At 49.4% G+C, this 25,067-nt stretch overlaps 1 protein-coding gene across 4 annotated transcripts in view; it reads right to left on the reverse strand.

The window, feature by feature from the left end:
• The window catches only part of MYO1C (myosin IC), a 55,896-nt gene that overhangs the window by 21,521 nt on the left and 9,308 nt on the right, over nucleotides 1-25,067 (reverse strand). For 3 of the 4 annotated variants that reach the window (XM_064467763.1, XM_064467764.1, XM_064467762.1), the window contains one exon: nucleotides 264-419. In XM_064467763.1, the coding sequence (XP_064323833.1) occupies nucleotides 264-389 (126 nt within the window). In that variant the 5' untranslated portion in view covers nucleotides 390-419. Of the gene's footprint in view, nucleotides 1-263; nucleotides 420-9,615; nucleotides 9,772-25,067 lie in introns of those variants that run through there. The other variant, XM_064467761.1, reaches the window with a different exon arrangement.

Genomic DNA, 25,067 nt, shown 5'->3' on the forward strand with positions numbered 1-25,067 from the left:
GATGCGGTGTGAGTTGGATTTTCAGTGCTGGCAAGACCTGTAAATGCCGGCAGACCTCAGCCGGAGCACTGCAATGAGTCCCTGCATCTGTTAACGTGACAGTATCCCGGACCAGCTCTGACACAAGCAACCATGGTCCATTAAAGTTAAATCCACCACCTCCAAATCCACCCGCAGAGCAAAGCTGCGGTATGTCTTCTGCAGCAAACACCCACATTCAGGTCACCGATGAACACTTTGGCATCCGTCACCTCGTTACTCACATAGACCAGGTTCTCCTTGAAGCGCTTACGCAGATTTTCAATAAACGCTGCTTCGCTGGTGAAGTTCTCAAGCAGGACGAAGTCCTGCACCCCGACGCGGTCGCGGGCTGTCAGAGCGCTCTCCATGGTCAGCCGGATGCCGTTGGTCCCCGCTCCCTGCAAGCAAACGCAGAGGAAGGTTGGGATTTCGGCGGGTTTGGGTGCAGCTCGCCGGGTCCGCAAGAACGGTTAACCGCAACTACCCACCGACAACCTAGGGACGGGAGAGGGTATTAGAATAACCCGCTACTGTCGAAGACACTAGTCGGTGTATAACGACGCTTTATCAACTGGTTTATACTGATCGCTTTGACGGAAGATAAGCCAGCATTAGGGGAAAGTTATTGCTAAATTTCCAACCCCTTTAAAGGAATCAACCTATCAAACATGCATCTCATAAAAAGAATAAAACTTGGGTTTCCTCTCCCAGGCACCCTTTAGCAGGGGTGAGACTGAAATGTGTTCTCTTGACTTTTCTCTCTCATTTCATAACGGGAAGTCGTTTCGAGGTAAGGAATCTTTTATGACTAATGATGATTCATCTCATGAGCAAACAGCTTCACGTTGCTGACCAGTTTAAAAGCTTTAGCGAGACACCCAACAGGAAAATTCTGGGAAAATTCAGAACTAATGAGAAACGGGCATTTCTGCATCCCATGGCACTGAATTTACTGTGACACTAACATCTGTCCCATGCATCAAGTGACTTCCATTCCCTGACCCTCTTTTAAAGGTTACATTTTCAACGTGATGTGGTTCAGACACAACCATCCTTGGAAAACACAGGCCTGAAAACTTCTTATTTCACTCAACCTCGCGTACTAAAACAGGGAGAGGAGATGTGCACGGAGTGACTCAGTCGCTACTTGCAGGGAAAATTTCTACCAAAGGCAATTAGACCCGAGAGCCAGACGATGTGTGAGGCATAGCAGAGGAGAGACGCTACAGAAATCGGAGACAGGAGGTACAACGTACTAAACAATTTGCCTCACATCTGTCTGCACTTCACCATCATACTCTTAAATCCTTCTTACTTTGCGAGCTCCTCACAGCAAGCACCCTTCCCCCACGTCGTCTCCCTAAAGCACTAACGCATTTCAGAGAATCTGCTGTCACGCTGCGGGACGTTGCCGTCGCTGGCACAAACGGCACCGGAGCCTGTTCACAAAACGGCTCCCGCGCCCACAGCCGTACCCGGGCCCCCTCTCCGGTACCGGTGTTACAATCCGGCGGCGCCGGACCCCGGCTGCAGCGCTGTCGGCCAGCCCCAAGGCCCTGCACAATGACGGAGATGGGTTTTGCTGACTCACGTCGTCAGGTGGTTTCTTTCTGCTCCTTCTCAAGACATAATAGCGGTCAGAGCACAGGGACTGACGGTGTGCAGGGAAACAAACATAAAAACAGCCTTGGTCAGAAGAAAATTTAGCTAAAGTTTTGTTAAATAGTAATAAAGGCAAGACCCAGTGAACTTGGGCCCAAACGGGTGCAAATTCCCTCGGTCTGCAGTCATTTGGCCTTTCCAATCATTTACGAATGTAGTTTTGCCTATTTCTGCAGGTTATAATCGGCTTCCTTCCTGAAAGCCCAGTGCCTGGACGTACGTGATTGCATGAAACTAGTGGCTCTCAGAAAGAAAAAGTAGTTCCTAGAACTTGCTGCTAGGAAATCTCAAATCCAGATCCACTCTAATGGCTCAAACACCACAAAGAAACATCATTTTGATTTCCCTTTTTATTTTCTCCAGTTAGTCTCATGGCCTGGAAGGCCTGATTTCTAAGCTTTCAAAGATCCAGTCTGGGAGGAATTCGGCAGATACTGTCATAAGTAACCTTTCTAAAATGCCCCAAACCTTCCAAGGCAATTCCTCCACACCTTCAGCAAAGCGTTTTGTTGTTGTCTCCTACCCCATTTGCCACGGGGAAGAGGAAGAGGATAAGCCCTGGAGAAGAAAGGCGGGGAGATAAAGGACAACACTGACACGAGAAATAGAGATAAATCACACAGAAGGATTTTACTTTCTAGGCAGAGTTTACTTCTATCACAGCAGTACGATCCTGGAGCAGCTTTTGGGGAAGGTAATGGGAACAAAGGCAAAACCAAAAGAAAATCCCTAGTTTTCGAGTGGGTAAGTTTATGAACACAGTTTTAAAACACAGCTGCCTCAAAAATGACTGAGGAGAAACTTCCACCCCCGCACAGTCAATCCAAGTTTATATAATCCTAAAGACTTTCACAGGAAACGTCACTTCGCCGTTTCAGCAGCTCTTCCATCAGCCACTCCCTCCGGCTCGGGACAGAGTGATCCCAGCCGTGCACATCCAGCCTAAGGAAGGCGCAACCCACCCTACGTAAAACGCAGAAACCTCTGCTTCAGCCACCTCCTCTGGGACAGGCATTTAAGGCTAAGCAGCTTTCAGTTTCCTCCACGCTTTTTCTTCTCGTTCAACTCCAACCCCTCTCCGTGAGAACAAAATAACTACCTGGAATTTTCAGTCAGTTTAAAGAAAAAAGAACCAAAACCAAACCCAAAAACCAAACCATCAAACACCCAACAAAACTAAATGCAACTTTTCAGCAATCATTAAATGTGACCAGGTTACCTAGTCAACACGATGCTGTCAGATTCTCCGGAATACAAACTTCAGTCACAGTGTCGGACCCTCCCAAGGTAGGGTCAACGCAAATATAACTGCCAGCCATAAACCACAGCTCCACAACGCGCCCTTCTCTGCGCCAGCATTTGCTCATTTGCTTTATTGCTTATGTCCAAGCCTACCACCAACTTAAAATGTCAACATTTAACTATTTGCCTGCCAATAACTTCCACGGATGCAATGTAAAAGGAGGTGAAAATAGATCTTTTTTGCAAAACGGCAAAAGAACAGTAGAGCAGCAGGAAGAAAGTTGGGAAAGACGATGCTACTATTTAGAAAAATAATCACATGATGACCATATGTTCCTACTGAGCGATGAGAGTGACAGCAAGGCACTGAATAGATCAAAATAACTAAAATGTTAGTTATTTTATGTTAGCACGCAGACATCAAATCTGGTGGCTGTAAATTAATGCTAGAAAACCCAGTCTGGGGGGCTAAATATGTGAAGCTAATTAACCATGAAAGCAGTTTGCCTATGGAGTGGCTCCCTGAGCGCCCTGCAGCCGATAGAGGCACGTGTGCCAAAGCGCCTCCGGCTGACCTGCAGCTCATTTACAACCGCGCCAGAGGCCAGCTCGGACACCGCCGAAAGACCCGCGCCGGGGCGTACGTATGCCACAGGCTGTGAGGCCCTGACGAGACCCTTCCTCGTGAAAATCAGTGTTCCTTGATGCTGCTCGGGGAGCCCCGTGGCAGACGAGCCACTCCGACAGCGAGAGCACGGGCGAAAGGGCCGTCCCACCCGGCCTCCGCGCAGCCGCGCTCCTCCGCTTGCGCTGCCTCCAGCGCCTCTGCGATAAGCTAGGCTGGAAATCTGACGTAGACTAAAACCAACTCAGATTTTTTTTTTTTTTTAATTAATCCAGGTCATTTTCCCGCACTGGTTCCACACATAATCACTCACAGCGGCCAACAGATACGGTGGCACAAGACTGAGCCCACAGTGGAGGCAGGGAGGAGCAGGCAGCAGGGCCAGAGCCTGCCATTTTTAAGTGCTTGTGAAACTACCACCTAAGAGGCAAGTTAGGCAAAGTCTAACAGCTCACCACGACCAAACCAAACACATCCCCTCCTTTAGACTTTGCCTCCCTGGCACATGTTAATGCAAGCGACTCCCGGTCTCTAAGCCGAACCAATGCGACTCACTAAATCAGCAAAACAAAGGCCAGGAAAAAAAGCAGCTGGCAGCTTTCTGTGAAGGTAGTGAGCTGAATCACGGCACCGTGGGATCAAGGCGAGCGTCAGACCAGGGCGAGGACGCAAGGGAGCACCGGTGCCCGTCTGACAGCAACAGGCACTCAGGTTAGCTCAGCCACGTGCCGCTTCACCCTGCCTACAGGAAACCAAAGGAGGACCAGGCTAAGAATCCCGACCTTTGCAGGACATACCCTGCTAACGCCCCACCCAGCACAGGCTGCAAACAGGGAATTGCAAAAATCTGAGCAATCTCCAGCTGATCTTGGTGCCCGTGAGCTTAGGCTTGCCCGTCTCTTCTCTCGCTGGCCTTTATCCCTTACTAAAACCACTGGCCTGATGGCCGCTCCTGCTCGGGAGAGTCCAAGCTGACTTTTGCCACGGCGCTTCCCAAACCCACCCCGAGGTACGGTTCCAAGGGACTCATTCCCACACTATTTTAACCCACTCTTTGCTTTTAATCTCTTCTCCAGAGCCGTCAGCACAACAGTGGCTCGCTGCCAGGAGAGGAAAAGCCGTCACTCCTGAATGGTGGGGACCAAGCCAGTGCAATTACCAAAGCGGTACTACTTCCACATGCCTTTTTCTTCCGTGTGATTAAATTTTGGGAAAGACTTTCAGCTGGTGTAAACTGGTGCTGCTCGACGCAGCCTGCAGAGCCAGGTTTACGTTGGCTGAGGTTCCAGCCTTTCTTTGTGTTCATACAACAGAGTCAACAAGACCAGAAAATACCCTTCGCAAGCAACTCCTGGGAGTACAAAAGCACTCAAGACTATACCAAAGAGTTTCCTCAGCTGAACTAGTAAGTTTCTGACACATTATTGTGAAGGTGTAAAGAAATATTTTTCTTTTAAACAATGCTAAATGCCAAAGTATGATAAAGCCTTTCCTCTGCTTAGGACTTGGAGATCTAATACACCTCAACAATGAAAACGAAGACCTTTTGCTCTGCACAACAAAATCAGAAGCACTTGAGTCAGTCACTCCGAGCACATCGGGGAAATCTTCCTTTGTGAAGGAAGATGGAGGGCAACCCTACGAGCAGAGGAGTTCAGGGATGACATGAACTGAGCAAGAAACTTCCCCCGCTGCTTTGTCCATGGGCTGCTTGTGGCTGTGCGATACCCAGTAGCCCAACGCGTGGGTAGGAAGGAGTCTTTACACCAAAATTTCCCTTGATTTTCCCAGAGGGGCAACTGAACGGTGAGTGTCGGCACAGCCGCTCCAGACACAGGCGCTGCTGACCGCCGAGAGAACAGGCAGCACCTGGCAGCGCCTCCCGCTCCTTCCAGGAGCGTCCGCGGGCGACGCACGTGAGAACACGTGGGGCTCTCAAAGGGAGGGCCTTGCAAGCAGCAGGGAAGCTTTACAATCATCCGATTTAGAAGGGGAAGTCACACGATGTGAACAAGATTTCTGCTTCAGCGTCTAAAGCGTACGTTTTAATGTCTTCCTCTGACAATGCCTTTTTACACCCTCGCCAGCATCCCCTCAGCAGTCCCGGAGACTCGCACTACAGTGACCGCAGGAAGCGGGCGCCGTACGGAACGAGGCAGGCATCTTTATCTTGGTATCAAGGGCAAGATGATTGATCTGCGGGTACCAGAAATAGTTACAAAGCCGGGAACGGAAGAACAGGCAAGAACCAAATGCGAGCGGGAAGGAAAATTCAGATTAGATTCTGGAAGACAATAAGAAGCCTGAACCGAGAACGAACTTCTTGTGGGGAGGTGGCAGTTAAATCACATTTGTCTCCTGGACAGTACGACATCCTTCACTGCCATGCCTAAGCTGCAGGAAGGGGAAAAAAAAAAGTCCTCCGATTTCTACCCCACTCTACAGCCTGGGAGAGGGCTTGGCCACGGCACGGGCTTGGCCACGGCACGGGCTAGACAGCAGAGCAGCCAAAAATCAACTCTTTTCTCCAGAGCCTCAGTTCCTGAGGTGCAGAATGGGATAGCTCTCCTTTCCTTTTGCATGGAGAAGGCAATAACGAAAACAACTGAGGTGGACCTGGACCAAGGATCTTAGTCAAGCGCTTGCCGCCTGCCAGCGAATCCCTGACAGACTCAAGTGCAGCCACTTCGGATCCTCCTCCCTCGTGCCACACTGGAAGTTAGCTGCACATTCTGGACACGGAAAACTCTGCTGGTCAACAGCCGGGCTGGAGAGGGGGTTGTCTGAGAAGCAGCTCCATATCTCACGTAAAAACCCTCTGCAACCAACCACACGGATTCATCTGCGCTTTCTGAAGCCACCTGAGCTCAGACAGTAAACTACACGACCCAAACCTCATTCTTTAATGAAAAAATGTAATAACAAAATGAAATGTTTATTTTGCCTTTAATTCCGTAAGCCCGCTGGGTGCAGTATTTCCCGCAAGGCGGTAAGCTGTTCTGAGCCGACGACTTGGGAAAAATCAGAGCTGTCAGTTCAAATGGGACCAAAACAAGGTAACAACTCTGGTGACACAGACTAGTAAAGGGAACAACTCCAACTTGCAAAACAAGGCTACCATGTCAGCAGCTGCCACTCAGGGACCATTTATAACAGAATCGGTTTCTATTCTTGCTTCTTTTCGAGCAATACATCGCCAACAAAGGCATGTCTGGAGTCAGGGAGCACTTGCCCATGCTCAGAACCTGGTTCTCCCTCTCTGATACTTCCCTCCTGATCCTAAAACACATGTTGAATGGATTTAGCTACAGAATAGACTATTCAAAAAATTGTAGTAAGGAGAGAGAATTGTCACTTCCTTGATGAATTTCTGTAAACAGTTTATTCTGAAGTCTTTCATATCTTAAGTAGGGACAAACCGGAATACATTAAAACATAAAATAATCAGAAACCTAGGGTAAGCAAGCTTATTCTCCTCTCACAAAGATGCGCTACATGCCCATTAGCAAACTGCCTAGAAGTTAAAGTTCTGCCTCCCTCGCTGTCCAAACTACAGAACCATTTAATCTCCCACCCTAAAATGCAAACCAGAATGGGAAATGTGAGCGATGTATCGCACTTGTGCATTATTTTAAGTACCTATTAAATGCATGTAGGTGGGGGGGAGCTAGAACTGTGAAAGCAAAAATTTAATCTTTTGAAAAACAATAATGCAGGGTGTGGATGTTGCTGCAATTAATTATGACTCAGTATATTAATCAATGACATGTAACACTTGTAACATTTAGAATAGTAAGAAACCATATCAAAGGAGCTCAAATGTAAATTAGAAATGCAAATTATGATGGACCAGAAACCAAAGCGAGCCATGGAGATTTGCATGGCAGGCAGGTAATAAAATTTGTTCTATATATAACATAATTATATTTTCTAAACTTTGCTTTTTGTGGGGGGCCGGGAAAGCTGGGAAGTAAGTTAGGAAAAAAGAGAAGCCATTAGTAGTGAAAAGAAAAAAGTAGTTACAAGAACTGATTTGAAGGAGAAGAAGAATGTTTAGCCCTAGGAGGGGATGCTGATATTTCAATCAACAAGCTAAATATAAAACAGCAGTAAGAAAAATGAACAGGGCAAACCAGAAAGATCACCAAGGCTGGAAAAGTAAATACACTGAATTTCTATATTTAGGGGGCTGACATTTTTGCTCCTGAGCAGATGACAAAAGCTGTTGGTAGTTAAAAGACGTTGCTGATGACAGTATGCGCAGCAGCGCTACCTGTGACCTCGGGGCCCGGGCCCGGGCATCCCGCAGTAGCTCCGGAGGACAAGCAGATGGCATAAAAGGCAAAACCTCAGACCACTGCCCTTCCAAGCAATGGCTGCCACTGACTTCCAGATCAGATGAGCAGGTGAGGGGGAGCAGAAACTCCCAACACCGGCCTACAGATCGGAATCACGGCACGCAGGTGCTCCCCCGCCGCCCAGCGTGCAGCGACGGGGTGCTGATCCCGCACCCTATTCGCCGTCCCCCGTAAGTGCTGCTGTGGTCCCCGCTGAACGCACAGGCCCTTCTGCCCCTCCCACCTCCAGAGCCGAGGGTCTCACGCGCTCGCAGCACCCTGGCCTTCCCCTCCCCCTGCGTTCCCACCTTCGCTGGATTCCACACGCCCCACGCAACCATTTCGGACCATTATGTCTCTCTAAGAGAGTGAACTTTCCACGCGGGACAGGCACCCCAGTGCGTTCCCAGGGCATGCGAAGGGCACTTCCACGCCCACACGCTCTCTCGGAGAATATCAAGCACCACCCTAGACAACATCACTGCTCACCGCGCTCCCATGTATCGCATCTCCATATCCACGCTGCACAGAGCTTTGCGGGCTCCTGCAGTCCTCCACGCCAACAGCCAGCCAAGCACAAGCCCCCTGAGCACCCTCTGCTCCACCTTCCAGTGCGCTGCCGGGGGGGGACGGGGACACCAGGCGGGTCCCCCAGAAGCTCTGCGCTTCCCTTCATCGCTAAGACCCCTTCTCAGGCCGTGGTAAACACTAGACTGTTCGGGAAAACACGCAAGGATCTCTAGCTTGAGCAGGTGGGGGATACTCCAGTCCCACGCTAACTCAGAATGCTTACATCTACAGACACGATGTTTTCAATCCTTCTCTTCCTAAATTTGGTAAGTTTACCAATTAAAGCCTTTAACATTTTTATTCAGACAAAAGCCCACATACACTCATTTTTATAACTCTCCCTCATTCCTGACCTCAACATCTTCCAGTGTCAGTGAATTCTGTGGCCCAATTATGCATTGTATGAAAAGAATTTTTGCATCTCTTTGGCAACTTTTAACTTAACTGAATGTCCCTCTTCCTATGTTAGAACACAGAAAAAGGGAGCTCACAATCTGTGCTCTCCACTGCACCATTGTGTGTGTATATATATATATATAATTTTTTCTTCCTCTCTTACTCATCTCTTTTTCCAGGTAACTACCCTAGTCTTCCCAACCTTCTGCCACCTACTCCTTTCTCTAAGCTCCCGGGGGTTCCTGCAATGCCGTATGCAGAGCCAGGCTTTCTGGTTGTGGCTAAAATGCGGACAAAATTTTGCTAAAGTAAATACACCCCGGAGGAACTGAGAGGCAGTGAGTCCTTAAGCAGGTATTTCCTGCCATTCCCTAGGGTGGTAGTCACGGAGAAAGCAGCCCATGTCCCTGGGAAGGGCGCAAGCAGAGCCCAGCACCAGCACGGGGTACATGCACGTCCTCGTGCCTCTTCCACCCAAGCGAAAGCTCCACCCTTTCTTCTCCCCTATGGCAGTGCCCAGCTTTACCCCTCTCTTCCCACTTTCTCAGCTCCCACCTTGGCTTCCTCCTCAAAACATGTACCTCCTGGTTTTTATCCCATTTCAACCCCTTTCATGTAACTTCCCAACGAAGGGGTCTTTCGCAAAGCAGGCTGAAGCATTTCACTTTCCTGCTGAAACGCTGAAAATTCACCTCCCTTCGTCTCAAACTAGATCCGCGTCTGAAAGCTGCAAAGCCACCAAAACAGCTGAATAAATCTTACCGCGCCTCTGAACTTCATGTCCGCCTCCTGCCAGCTCCCGCAGCACTTGCAGAGACTTAGTTTAAGCTGCTGCAAAAAGCAGGAATCTGAGGACAAGTTCTCTCTTCTGTCAGTTGCCCTTTTTTTTTTTTCATGACATTTTCGGTGCAGTCAGAACTCTCTCCCTCCCACCAGCTCCTACTGGAGCATCCTGGAGAGGGCGTTTTCCAAGGAGGGGGAGAGGAACTCTCCTCCCCTCCCGAAGAGGAGTGCCGGACGCGCGCAGGTCAGGAGAGGCAGCCCGAGAAAAAATAAGTCAGCCGTCCTCTGCCTGCAGCCTGCCTGCGGAGCCCCCGCTGCCCAACGGCAGGGAGAAACGGAAAGAAAAGTAATCACAGGCACTGGAAAACCTGGTGCAGAGCCCAACACGCAAAACCACAGCAAACAGGATGCGATAGGCTCCATTACGGCAAGTTTTTGAACCGAAAGGGCAGCAGCGGTATCAGAGGGCTCCCCAGACCCCCTCCCAACTCACCCCAACCACAGCAAAATCTCCTGGGCTTACAACTGCACCTGTAGTCACTCTCTCAGCAAATCGAAGGACCACAAAGAGTCCAGGGGTAAGACAGTTTGCCTTGTCTGCCCTTGCAAGGGCGCAGCATATTGGCCAACAGCCACTCTGTGTGGAGGTCTCCGAGGTCCTCGCGGCAGAACAACCATGTAAGACCCTTCCTCGCAGGACACAGTCAAGCCACCGCTGCCCTTTTTCTCCAGCCCTTGCAAACAGAAGTGGTACATTTACCTGTCTCTGAGGCCATCAGGGTTTGGTCTCGCATGAAAAATTAATGGCCATAGCTACAGAAAGAGTGTGAAAACCCAGCACCGCCCAGAGGCGAGGGCATTCTGACAAAAAACGACACGTACACGCAGCCTTCGCTAGCATTAGGTGGAAAGTGGAAGGACGGGAGGCAATGGATGCAAGCTGAAGAAGGGAAATTCCAGTGAGATATTGGGAAACTTTTTTCACAACGAGCACTGTCAAATACTGGAACAGGAGCCCCAAGAAGTTGTGAAACTCCATCCTGGGACTCAAGCATTCAAGACTCAACCAGACAATGCCTGAGCAACCTGATCTAAACTGGCCCTGCTTGGAAGCGGGGTTGGACCAGAGATCTCCACAGGTCACTTCCAACCTAAAATTATTCTGTGTTTCCATTCATTATTTTGCTCCTCAACGGTCTAAGCTGTGTGTCCATCCCAAAACGAATCACAAGCACAGCAAACAAAGCCGCAGTTCTGCTACGGACAGCCCATCGCCCCGGCACAGGGCCCACCCTGCAGGTATTTCAGGTCAGGAGCGTAGGAAGCTGCTCTCTGGCAGCTGCACGGGAGGCCGGAGACCCCTGAAGGAGACGAGAGCTGCCCTGAGCCAGAGGACCGTCCGTTTCCAAACAGCAGTGACTACAAAATTAGCCGTTTGATCTGACTCACAGCAGCTAACGAAGGTAACGGGTTTCTGCCTGCCAGTCTCCCAGCACAGACAATCATAAGCTGCACAAAGCACACGGCCACCCATTTCTCCTTTGTACCACCCTCCCGACGGACCCCCCTCCAGGCGATCTGTAATACGGGGCTCCACACCGAGCCACGAGCGCGGCACGCGGCTACGGACCAGACGCAGGTTCATCCACAGCGTACAAGGCCCTGCCCACACGCACGAGGCGAAACACCTACCTCGCACCTGCACTTAGGAGGTCTTAAACTTAGTCTAACGCTACAAACTCGTCAGCTGGGTTTTCAGAGCTCATTTGCTCTTAATGCATGCGGCACATCTCCACTGAGCAAACATCAGCCTGATCCAAACACCACCTGATTTTCCACAAGAACCTTATAAAAATTAATGGAAACATAATCTTCCCTGCTGTGCATCATCATCTGGAGAGGGAACGCTGCAGGCTCTCCCCTGCACCTGTTCAAATACTTCTGAAATGTAGCTATCCCATTGCAAGCGCTGTCACACTGAACGTCAGTTGAGCAAGCCCTACTCTGCACATCTGCCCAGAACCAACACTTACAAGCAGCTCAGTTGCTGGAATCCAGTTAAAGTTGTCCCTCGTGGCAGTCATCAGCCCAGTTTTGCAGGTTCTCTAACCACTGGACGCACAGAGCCATCAAATCATTCCCAAGCTCAACTGCGGATGCTTCATGACTGGCACTACCTGGAGTCAGCTCCACTTAAAGAGGGTGGTTGTGTTTTATTTTTCCTTATCAAAATGCACTTTTCAACTTCTGTTACAGAAAGGGTAAAGTCAGGCTTTAAAAGATTTAAATCAAAAAGCCACTTGCTTTACTTTAGAGCTTTTTAAAGGAAAAGACGACTGCGCGTGGCCACCGCTCAGACAGGAGGGCAGGTGCTGCCGGTGCTCCGGTGCAGCACTCCTCTCTACTGAGCTCTGACCCAAGGCATCGATCCCAGAGATCCTGCGCTGTGGCGGATGCCCTTCGTCACGGGAGGAAGGTGCCAGCAGCTACAAGGATTTGGGATGAAGCTTGGGTAACGCTTCTGAAGAGATCTGTGGTGCCACCAGCTCTTCTCCTTCATCAGATTCCATTCTGAAACATTATTCGTAGTACCTCTCAATTCTTGCGCAACTATTTGGCATGGGTTTTATTCACTCCTTATCAACCAACCGGGGAGTTAGGTGGATGATTAACAGAGGCACATCTCAGAGGTGGGTTTAGTGCTGGCCTATTTCAGAGCCCTGAAAGACAGGGACAGTGCTCCGAAGCCAGTGCAGGAGCACAGGTAAGAGCGAAGGTCACCCACGCCACGTTTCCCAAGCTGAGCCACCTCAGCCACTACGGAACCACAAATGCAAGCCCTGAGCCAGGAGCTTTCCAAGCACAATTAGAGCTGTAGCCCGGCAGCTCTAAATCTTCAGGAGGAGAATGTCAGACCTCCGTCAAAATTTCTGAATTCAGTCTGGCTGCAGTCGAACAACAGAGTCGATAAAACTCACGTTACAATTTTAAGTTATGTATTAGCAGAGTTACCTTCGCATCAAGAACTTCCCCTTTCCCCTAGTTTACACCTCCTAACACGTCTCAGAACACATCTCATCACTGAAAATGCCACGTAAGAGGAGAATTTACAAAAGCCCAATATTCAGAAGTGCATTTTTTATACATTTCCCTCAGCTTTTTTTTACGCAGGAGAGCCCTTTTATTTATTTATTCGCTGGGAAGACCTTTACTCAAACCATTTCTTTTTTCTGTAGCCAAACTCCTGCCCAGCTCTTGTTGGCGAGGAAAACCCTCCTCTGTGAGGGTTAGCCTAAACTGGGAGGGGGGAAAACAATTGGGAAGCAGAGATAACCAACCTAATTTTGATTTAAAAGATCTCGAGCCCGGACAACAAAGGTGATAAACGCAGGCTCTTCCTTTCCAGCAGCAGAGCCCAGCCCTCGCCTGCGGTTCCTGCTGAGGCCGGCTAGGTCTGTGTCGCTACCACAGGCAACCACAGGCAGAGGGATGAATCAAGTTTTCCAGGCCTCACCAGTTAGAAGTGACTCACGTAGACCCTGGCTTGGAGCGCTGGGATTGCTCTGCTCGTTGCTGATAAGCGGCTGATTCCCTGCACACCATCTGACATTCAAAGCGGGGGGACTGGAAGCCTTTCCTGCCAGCCCTGCTCCGACAGGCTCACAGAGCGGCCCGTGACTTGCCGAGCTACACCCGCGAGCAGCGGCTCTACTGGAGAAAAAAAAGAGTTTGGCCCCAGAAAATGGCATTAGCAAACGAGTCTTCCCCTCTGCTGTGCAGACTCCGCTGCGCCGGATAAAATCTGGAGGTCAGAGGTGCTGCCCTGGGTTTGGGCTATGCAAAAATCAACGTGGATCACATCTACATTATTCCAGAAGCAAAAGGTGTCGAGTTCATCTACCAATGCCTATCATCTTTTCTGGATTTTTATAATATTCATTATTTCTGCCTTGCAGAAGAACTACAGAATAACACACATTCCATAATTAGAAAGCACTTGGCAAACTTACCATGGGAAACAAACCACCCTCAACAGGCCAGGAATTTGAGGGCCCTTCCTCTTGCAGGTCACGGAACGTCTTAAACAAAAAATAGAAATTTCTTTAACCTATCACATGTGTCCCGCTGTCCAGACTACACTGACCTACAACTGATTAAAATGCCTCGCATTCCTAAGGCACCCTATAGCAGAAACAAGGTTCTGAAGGACATTTGGCCCATGGCTTAGGAAAAAAAGCTCTGTTCCCACAGAGGATGAGCATTCGACCGCACGATAACTGGGTAAATCAACACCCTGCCAAAGAACCAACACTAAACATTGCCACAGGCTGGGTAACGAGGCAGAACCGCTTCCCCATACCATCAGCTCTGCTAAGAATTGGCTGGTTTCTACCCTTTTTTTGTCAGTATGAATGCCTCTCCCCTCCCCGTGCAGACTAGCCAGCTGTCCCCAAGCAAGCGGCGAGGGGCAGGCGCCTGGCCGTAGGGCACTGCTCCCCGCGGACGCCACGCTCCTGGTCGGTTACGGAGCTGCAGACCCACAAAGGCCAAATCAAAAGCCCACTATGCTCACCCAGAAGGTGTCTCAAGACGGTAAAGTTCCTTAATTTAACTGCAAACGTCATGACATCACCAGTTCTCTGAATTCCCCGATTCTGCGTGAATGTGTTTGCACAATTATAGAGAGAACCTTAAAAATACGTTAGGTGTGGCCAAAAGGGTTCAAAAACCAGAAGACAAAGAATATTTAAATTATTATTTTGGATTCTAATTCACACTTTGTAATGCCTAAAACTGTCAATACTGGTTTTGTCTGTTTCAAGAAAGCTTCAACAGTGAGAACGCTAGACTTCTTTCCTTCCCAAGCTCAGTCTTTCACAAATAAACACGAATATTACCAAAAAAATGGAAGATTACCAAAGACGGAGACGCACACCCGTCCTTGGACTTGTACACTTTCTCTGTAAGTGCTATTCACTATTTTGAGACCTTTGACGATAGATGCGTTTGAGAAACGGCAGATTAAAAAGCACATACGCCGCGCTCGTATTTAGTTATGGCTCCCGCACACACACAATAATTCTGGGTCTGTGACGCGAGCGAAAACCAAAACTGGGTTAATCTAACAAACCGAGATAAATTTGCCTTGTTGTTGCTCTCTGCTGAGCCAGTGAAACAGAAACGGGTGACTGGCTTCGGCAGCGACCATCAGAACGAAGCCCCGCTTCGTAACCGCGGCGCTCGACGGGACGGCGAGCCCCTGCTGCAAACTCACGCCGCCCGCCCCGCGCCCCGCGGCAACTGCCGAGCTAACTTCGGTATCGGAGAGTTTAAAACCAGCAGTTAATTCAGTCCGATCGCTTTGCCCTCGCTTTGATACAGTCGTTTTAAGCAGCTCCCCTGCAGAGCCTGCGGCAGAAACAAGAGGAGCCGTTTTGACGGAGCCGTTAGCACAAACAGCCTGACTCAGTTCAGCTGATGTGCATTCCTCCCAGCTGACTTTCTAAACAGTCACTCCCAGTGGCAGGACCTGCATCTTCCTTTTAAGGGGAAAAAATGTTTTCAAAGGAAAAATTAAGTGTTCGAAGCCCGTGTGTATCTCTGTGCTTTCAGTGACCAGTCTCCCCTTTAAAAACACGTTCTTGTTGCATAAAAAGCAAAAAATTCTCCCTGCTTAGTGTAAAGTTGTTGTTCTTTCTTAAACGGCCATCAGCTTTCCATCAATAGATACCTTGGCAGACCCAGCTGAAACGCCCCATCGTACTATTTTTCACACAAGCCAACGTGAAAGAGGGGATTGGTTTTCCGAAGCCTTGGGACGACTAAATCTGAGGGAGAAAGACATGGCTGAGAAACAACAGGCAGAACTTACAGGCTGTAGGTGACACTTCACAGCCCACGCTGGCGGCTGATAGTTCCTATTCCTTCAAATGTCTTTTCCTGCATTTCTGAGAAGAGCCTTAGCGTTAGAAAGGGATTAAGATTGGAAGCATATCATAACAAAAACTTCTATCGACACTAGATAAGGAAAGAGTGACCACGGGTGCTTTGCCTGCACGTTAGATGAAGGAAACAGGATTTCCCTCTGCTACTCCCTGCCTGAGCAAGATCCCAAGGAAATGTTTCTAATAATAGGAAATTACTATATAAGGCCAGATCAGCACTAAACTGTTTGCAGTCTGGAGAAGAAGAGCATCCAAGAGTACTGAGGAGGGACACAACCGGCAGAGCGGGGCTCTTCTCGCGTCAGTGTTCTCCGGGAGGGCAGCACACGCCAACCAAAGGTTCCCCCCATAGAGACGGACAGCATCTACCCGTGACTCTGCTCCCCTGAGCAGAGCAGGGCCTCTCCCACAGCCCCAGGGAGAAAACTAAAGGTACAGATTAGAGCTGCTACGTCCTTTTTCTATCATGCTCTTGCTTTTCTTCATGGGAGGAAAAAGACAGGCAGAACAGACTTTTAAGTAGCGCCTGCAAAGCAAGGCTGAGGACACCTCTGATAGGGAAAGGGCAGGAAAAGACACAGCCACATCCCAAAGCATGACGTGGCCAGTGCTGCTGCAGAAGGCAGGCTGACAGCTCCCCTGCCTGCCCTCCCCGGGCAGCAGATCCGCGCAGCACAAGCTTGCTGATGCATTTGGTGAACCGGACAGCTCGCTCTTACCCGCTTTGTTTTAAACTGTACGGATGCCGCGCACCCGCGGAAGGAGCCTTTTCACTTAATTTCCAAAGTGTCCCACGTAATTACACGCATTAGTGTCTCGCAGGCCAGCGGTTTCAGCAGCAAACAGTTGCGTACGGCTACCAGCTGCGCCCGCCTCAGCAAAACCGTCAGGCTGACTGCAGCCCGGAGCTGCAAGCGTAGCTCCGATGCACGCTTTCCACTGCCACTCCAGCAGGCGCAAAACCTGCAAGCCCAGTTAAAGACAGATTTCCCTTCTTACACACAAATGAGAGGGAGTTCCTACAACAATGCTCACAAAGACCTCGCCTGGCCTTTGTGATATAAAGCGATAAAACTGGAACATTTCCCTGTGATGCCCAGCGAGGGGTATCTTTCCATCTCTGCTTTGTCTTCGGCTAAGGCCAGCGGCTCTCACCTCCCGGTGCAGAGAAGCTTGCTGAGCACACACAGTCTGACACAGTCCCACAGCTGCCAGGGAAATCAGTACGAAATACATTCCTAGGCAGGTTTATCACCCAGACCTTTTTCTGACAGCAATAGATGTGCGTGACAAAACGTACAAATGCTTTTGCATCTGCAGCCCTGACACATCCTACCTCCCTTCTGTCTACAAATGCAGCCCCTGCAGGGCTGCCCGGCTTCTCGAGGAACTCGAGGCCAAATCCCAGCCAAGGTTTTCAACATGTTAGCTGGGAAGACCTCCTTGAGCTGAAACGGCCGGTTTGCCACAGCAAAGTTACGCTCAGCGCCTTCAAAAAAAAAAGCAATCTAGGCTACCCTCACGAAAGACTCACTGATGAGACAGCAGGACAGTCCTGGCCGCAGAACCCCTCTTCTACATCTCAGCGCCCAGAGCTTCGCCGTCCCGATGAGAACGTGGCTGAGGTTCCCAGCTCCCGGCGCGTCCCAGAGGATCGCGCCAGCGTCGCCAGGCTCTCAGGTACGCTCTTCACCAGCTGCTCGTTCCTCGCCCTCGTTCCCACGCTACCCGGCCAGCAAAGGGTGTGCGCTCAAGGGCGTGTTAAGCTTTCCAGGGCATACAGCGCTTCTGTCCCGAGAGGATGTTTCGCATCTGACTTATCTTTAGGGACATCTTGATTCCTGAAGATTTTTAAACTGACCTTTACTTTTTGTCCAGTTAAATATCTCACATCCTTGCCTCCGCAGCAAGGGGGAAAACAAGTGCAGGCACGGGCAGGTTTTTTTCAGGACCGATAAACATAGGTGGTTACGCCTCTTAGAGAAAACCAACTACAAGAAAGTGTTTCTATTGAACACCCTTATGCCTCTTTTCTCATGTAATAACTGCTCCACAACATTTATAAAGCAATTCAAAAAGATGGCCTGTGCTGGTATTGCTTGTGGTCAGTGGTATCTGAAAGTTGATTAATTTTGGAAAAAACAAGGTTTTGGGAACTAGCTCCGTGTGCATTTAAGTCAGTACAAAGTCTCAGCTTTAAGCCCTGAACCCTAACGCTGTCGTCTTCTCTACTTATGTTTCATGCCAGGCCAAAGGATGCAGTCGGTAAGTTGTTTTTTCAGTTTCAAGAAGTCTGCTCCAGGAGAAATAAGGTATTTGTCTTGGCTCTAAAAAGTGAGACGCATCACAGGTATGAGACCAGGAGTCTGGAAGCAGAGATCAACCACCCCCACTAACGTTACATCGACAGGATCCCAAGTCTCCCCCACGCCACCAATGGTAATCATAAATTTTTTCTCTAAATATAGGAAATGTCTGTTTAGAACTGCTGATACCAAAACAGTAAGTTTAAGCTGCTTCATTTTCTTTAGTGCGTTAAATCTGAAGCCTGGGGAAGGCTACCTGAATGACATTATTCTTACTTGTGCCGACACGTAATTTTACAGAAATCCAAATAACAGATTTATCTGTTATATCAGACTGCTTTATAGGAAACAACTAAACTTGACTGACTTGTCCTATGATGTCCTTTTTTCTTTTAATTGACCACTTTCATCAATGCAGTTTTGCATTAAGACAAACCACACCCAAGCCCAGACAATTTGGGACTGTGAAAAATAGTTTAAAAGGAAATACCTCCCTCCAAAACAGCCAAATGAAGTCGTTTCTTTTAGTTAATGTGAAGCTTTTCCTTTTCGTAAAGTCAGAATAAAGCTATCGCTGAACTCCTAGTTTGCTGTCAAAATTAACTTTTCTGCTATGTGGAGGTTGGAGCACAGGTAACATCTATATTTGTATAATCAAGCTTTCAGTTGAGAAAAATAAAGGCCAAATGGCTAAAACTTTCCTGAAAAGCACAGGAGAGAGGACCCAACGTGAAATATATTGCCTGAAATTCTGGGTTTCTTTATCAAATAGCTCACACACGAGTGATGCCCCAACTACTCCTGCTCCCCGCTCTTGTTGGTTAACAAAATCCTTAGTATGGAAGGTTTATAGTAGCAGGAAGATGTACACGTCGGTATAATTCGCGCCCCAGATTTAGGGAAACGATGCTAGGGGCCCCACTCTGGACCGGCACGATGGCACCTGTCCCAGGTTTGCTCCACGCAAGGGCTGGGGCTCCTCAGGAAGAACAAACAGCGCGCCAGCCGGCGACGCTTCCTTCTGCTGCCAGAAGCGGGTGATACCTGAGAGAAACAAGCTCTTATTTTCCTTCTGGGTGTGACCCTTTTTTAATGCAAACTTAGCAATGCTGCAAGCAAACTACAAATACCGAGCGGAGCCAAGTTCTGTGAGCCCAGAGAAAGGGCGCATTCAATGCTTTAGACATTCGAACAAGAGGAGTAGTTTTTAATTTGATGATTTGTAAGTGTAGAGCTTACAGGCACAATCTGTACTTCCACCACTTTCCCCCCCCACCCCATCCCAAACTGACTTTGCTGGCCTAAGGCAGGCAGTTATTTTGGGACAGTGAAAAGTTATAAATAAGTTCTAATGAAACTCTCAGGAACACATATGGTACTGAACTTTTTTCAAACCCTTCTTTGTAAGGGAACAAAGAGCATTTTGCATTTATTGTGATGGCATAAGTCCCCTACGGAAAGTTTAAGGAAAGAGTTTCAGCAACAGTCCGGAGTAAAACTAGATCACGAACCCAAAACAACACTATCCAACGATCTGCAGGAATGCCAGACTGCGCTAAAAGAAACGTCCCGAGCCATTTCCAAAAGCAGACGAAAGGAAAGTAGAGACACAGTGCAGACTGGCTATCTGGCAGCGTGTCAGCCGCGAGGCCTGGCAACCCACAGGAGCACGTGGGCAGATGATGCTGCAGCTGGCGTGTGTCTGCGCCGCTTCCCTTGACCCCGCCCGTCCTGGTGCTTCCGAGAACGAGGGTAAAAGCCACCAGATGAAGGGTGCTCTCTGAGGTAATCCCCCGCTGACCAGCCTGGCAGGACCCCAAGGACCCCACAGTGAACAGAGTCTTTAATGTTTTTGTGAATTGCAAACATTTTTATCCCAAAATAGATCTATCCTCAGTTAACGAGGAGTTGCCATCATGTTGGCAAAAGTGTGCCAGGATGCTTGGAAAATACAGGCATCGTTTCAGAAGGACATCCCACACCCACCGGCATCAGCCTGCACTCAGCAAATGATCCAGAATATTGTTTTCCTACATCTTAAAAACTGATACTCCTATTGAATCAACACTACATTAATCAGGATTTTCTTGAAGTAAAAGAAGTAATCACACTGGTGATAAAAAAAAGAAAAACACAACAAAACACTGGCTTGCAACTTAGTAAGCACCCTTTGGAGAGTAAGGAATGTGTCATCTCCAAGACACGGTTTCAGCTCCCCGCTCGCTCAGGAGAACTACACTGCCCTGCTCACAGCGTTTTCAAGATGCCTTTCTTGAATTTTCTGCACCTTATTCAAGATTTTCTGCATTGCCAGGGACACAGATTTAATCTAAAGCGAAGACAAAATACACACCAAAGAATAAGCAAGGAGCCCATTCCTTTGTGGTCTCAGGAATGCGTGTTCCACATCTGGATAAACAGGGGCCTGTGCGCTGAATGGGAACATTCATTCCCCAGCTGTGGCAAAGCCCAAATCCCTTCTCTCTCTGATTTACTTATAGTACATTGGGTGATTGAAAAACTGCATAAATCCTGCCGAGGCAGACAAAATAGGTAATCACGGGCAGGCCCAGCCATCTTCCCGCTGACCCTGTACATCTCCCCTGTAAATGAAAACCTCTCCTGAGCTGTGACCTCCGGCTCCAGCGAGAGCCCTGAAGGAATTCGCTGGCATTATACCCACAGCTCCCGTTACTTGGGTACGATCGGCTGGTTGTGGCAGCAACAGAAATCCCCGCTGTCCCGCAGCGTTCTGTCCTCCGTCGAAGATGAGGTCCGGCACCCCTCGAATCAGAGGCAGAAGGGGAAGCGCCCACGTGTGCGGATGCAGGTAACAGCACATCCTCAAGAAAGCGAGCGGCCTCCTCCCGCCCTGAGGCTACCAGGGGGAGGTGGGAGTCGATTCCACACACGCCAGGGTGTGGAGATCCCATGGAAGTCGGGTACCTTTTGATCTGATGCTGTCTGAGCAAACCCTACTGCCCTTGGCAGCCAGGACGGCGACAGAACTGTCAGAAGTCTCATCCCACCGGGAGGAAAACACTTCCCCTCCTCTGATTCGACCGGCGTCGATTCTCTAGGCCCCCCTGGGGAAGGTGAGGGATGCAGGGCCATGGGGGAATCTGAGCTCCAACCTGAAAGAAGGGTCCAGGATTCTCAAGAACAGGTATCTCCCATAGGAAATCAGTGTGTTATCAGAGCCTATAATGTAAGAAATACACACACAATGCAGGCAGCAGCACTGGGTTCCTTTGCTTCAGTCCTCTGTTCTCAGAGCTCTGATATTGCCAGGGCAGCATCATTTGCTCCCGTAGCAACAACGCAAGCCCAGCCTTTGCCACCCTGCAATGAGATGAGGCTGCAAAAAGATGAGAGCTGATGCAGTGTGCACGGCAAGCCCTAGATTAACCCCGCTTCACTGTGGTCAGCGGGAGCTCCGCCATCAGCTTCTGGTGCGTCGGAGTGCACCTGTGGCAGGAAAAAGGGTTAAGCTCTTTTAAGTCACCCAAAGAAAAAGAAAAGCATCGAAACTTGAGGGTTTGTCTCAGGAGCTATTGTTTGTACGGCTGAACTAGAAAAACAGAGGGACACGGGAAGTTCATCACTGTAAATTATTGATCCACTGCTTTCTAGACATTGAAACTGGTAATTAAACAAATGGTAAAAAGATACTTCATCAATTATGGAGGTGTCACTTTAAATTACACTTGCTCCAGGATGAATAAAACACGGAAGTTAAATGCTATGGGAGCTTCTTCATGCGACTTCTTCTTCGCAGTCCTCGCTACAACACTGACTCTAATTCTCTTACGCGGCTGCTTCAGAGCTGCATGCTCTTGGCACGTACTAAGCTAGATAAGGGGAAAGGAGAGTTTTTGTTTCACCAATCTTTTTCACACAGTGTCCAGAAAGCACAGTCCTGCGGTCAGGAGCGAAGATCTGGAGCTGAGAGTAGTGGGATCCCGTTGCTGCTCCACAGGACGAGCGTTCTGGCCGTAAGCCAAGGCCGCAGCCCCCGTGGCAACAGCCCTCCTCAAAAACCAGATTGAAAAAAAAAGTTTTGTCTACTAACAGTCGGTTGTGGAATCTGTGACGTACTGGGCAGCCGTTTTTAGAAAATATACACATGTACGCACCCTCCACAACCTGAAATTACACTGGCAAGCTGCTTCTGAAGCGGTGTGATGCTGACATCAAAGATCGCCTTTTAAGCAGAAATCATGCCAGCACCATAACGACTACTCAAATCTGATTTATGATACATTTTTGCAGAGTGCATGCCTTAGTGCATCAAGCTTAAAGTTATCTCAATTTCACATGTTAAATATTATATGAATGTAAAAATATACTTGCTGCAATACTCACTTTGAAATAAGAACAACATCCAAAGAAGAGGTTGGCCATCTTGCAGTTGCTGGCACAGACGCTCTCTAGAACCATTACTCCATCTCTCAAATAGGTTTCACTCCGGGAAAGCATTTATTGAAGGCCGAGTTCATCAATCGATTGAGGCAGGACAGCTCAGGGAGTACAAATGCTCTGAGTGCAGGACTGCGTACGCAGCATTAGCAGACAGCTTGGAAGCGCATGCAGAAAAACCCGAACAGGTGGCCGCAGCTGGCATCCTTCGCTGAGCAGGAGCTGCAGCGAAGCAATAATGGAGGCAAGATCAGGCAAACAGAAGCTGCTGGTGGAGACAGAATGACCCAAGAAGTCAAAGGACTTGTGCTTGCCATGGCAAAGTGGGGAAGAAGTGAAGGGATGCCCGGGCAGGAGTTCAGCTCAGAGAGGAGAGAGGCCGAGGGACGAGCCGCAGGAATAGGCTGTGGAAGCTGGCGATGAATGCATCATCAGCTGATGGAAAGGGTCAAAGTGGGGGATGAAGGCTGGACAGGAGACGTTTTGTGAAGGGAAGAACACCAGCCTTTGGTAGGGGGATAAAAGAATCAGAAGGCTGAGCTGACTCTCCCTACCGCTCCCCAAACAATGAGGCTGAAGCGCAAGGAGAGCAAGCTCTCCTATGGGCCTGGTGCCAGCTGCTCCGTGAAGTTCTCGCCTGTTCTAGGGAGAGTTACACAACGCAGGGCTTTATTCATAAGCGCCCGATGGCGCCCCGGGTACACAACAGCTCCCACCAGCACAACAGTATTTGTGGGAAACGTTAGGAAGAGTGTCTAAGAAAGATAAAGCCTTTGAGTTGCAGACGAAGCTGCCAGCCCTCATTTCCAGCGTGTCGGAGCAAGCCCTTCTTGAAGTCAGCAGCCTGGAATGAAGAGAATCTGGCATTTGTGCATGTATGCATGGTTCGGGCAGTCAGGGCGGAACGGCTGACTTTAATCACACTTTCCACAACGGGGGGGGGGAGGGGGGCGAGCGGCAGAGCACAGCAAGCGATGGGCGAGCGATGGGCGTTATCGGCTATATATTCACAAATTCCTCTTCTTTGACTTAGCAGTTCAAGCCTGAGCTCCCTCCCTGCTGCCACTAGCCCCTGGAGGAGGAGGGGAAGCGCGAGCACACAGAACTGGAATTTCAGAGTCCTCTGCATTCTCAGGATTCCTGGTGTCTCCGATAGGCAGCACAAAGGCAGCATACACTTGTCTGGATTTCCGACAAATTCCACCTTCTGGAGAACTGCTGGAACAGCTGATGGGTCACAGGGGTAGCTACATGCAGGTACCACCCTTCCCGGGAGCCCCACTACTCCAAAAGTCACTAATCCAGGTGCTAACCCATTACTGCCCCTGCTGCTCCGGCGTGCCTGCCGGGTGATACCTTTGTGTTCGGTACACACATTTTAAAGTTGTTTCTTTAGTTGCCTTTTGCCAGAATATGTCTTTTCTGAGGGAAAAAAAAAAATCAATAGAGCATCTAAAAATATGAGCGTGCACTAGCGATCGCCAAGCTTTTTTAGCTTGTTATGAACCCTCTTCAGTACGGTATCGAAAAGGAGTAAAGCTCCAAAATAGTTCAATCCAGCTGCCCATGACTGTGTTAGCAACAATGCTTTAAAGGATCCCAGTTCAAACCACTTTTGGTTGCCTTCTACCCTCACATGGAGGCTACAGTCCGCTAAATCACACCGAGCTTCGGTTCCACCCAGAAACAGCCTGTTGAAGTTTCTATTGCAGGATGGCGCTCCCACATTTTGTTTGCTTGGGTGCCACTGCTGGTGGTGACAGCAACGGCAGCTACAGACTGCAGGAACCTGCAAGCATGCCCAGAAAGGGCACACGTCCAGATCCAACCTCTCGCACGAAAGGTTTTGGCAGCAAAACTAATCCCTTCTCCCTTACCCTTTCTGCCTGCGTTGATCACGACATCACGCTCGGATGCCGCAACACCGTAACCTTGTCCTACCACCCCACACATACACCTTGCTGAAGAGTCGAAGGACTTTTGGGCCCTGCGGGAACCTTTAGAGCTGCTGAAGAGCAGTGCAAAAGCGGGCATCCCTGCATCCCCAGCTGGGCTGGGTGCCCTCGCTGCACTGGCTCTCCCAACCCCCTTCCACAGCCGCAGAGGGAAGGAGGGGAAGCGGCAGAGGCGTATCGGCCCCGGAGAGAGCAAAACGCACCGGACACCCGTGCCCAGCCGGAGCCCCCTGACTTGGGCTACGGATAGGCAAGAGGCAGAGCAGGCACCGGTTTCTCTTGACTCAGCGACTAAGCACGCTTACCCTGACTGCCTGTGCCAGCGTTATCAGCGCTGCCCTGTTCCTGAACGATACCGTGTTAATGGGCAACGGCAACGCAGGCGCTCCACGGGCAGACGGTTCCCGTAGTTCCCGTACTGCCCGGGAGCTGTAACGAGTCTTACAGCCCGGGAATCCCCATTACAACAAGTGGAATAGAGATAGTGTTTTCTATTTGTAAATCTTAATAAAGCCAACACTTATAAGACGACTAATTACCATTTACGTTCCAAACAGCTGGCCTAGCTCCACATCCACAGGCTGGGAGGTTTTAGTGCCAGTCAGCCCACACACCAGGGCACAAAAGTCCCCCAGTACAACTGCAGAACCTTCTAGCAAACTAAAACTTCTCACTACCACTGACTCAAAGGGTCAAAACCCAGCAGCGTAAGAAAAGCACGGCTACACAAGCCATCATTCCCGCAGCATTACGTTACAGACACTTCTCCAAGGTGAAAAGAGCACAGAAAGTGTCCTCCGAGGTGC

This window comes from Phalacrocorax carbo, chromosome 17 (assembly GCF_963921805.1).
Source record: "Phalacrocorax carbo chromosome 17, bPhaCar2.1, whole genome shotgun sequence".
Taxonomy (NCBI): Eukaryota; Metazoa; Chordata; class Aves; order Suliformes; family Phalacrocoracidae; genus Phalacrocorax; species Phalacrocorax carbo.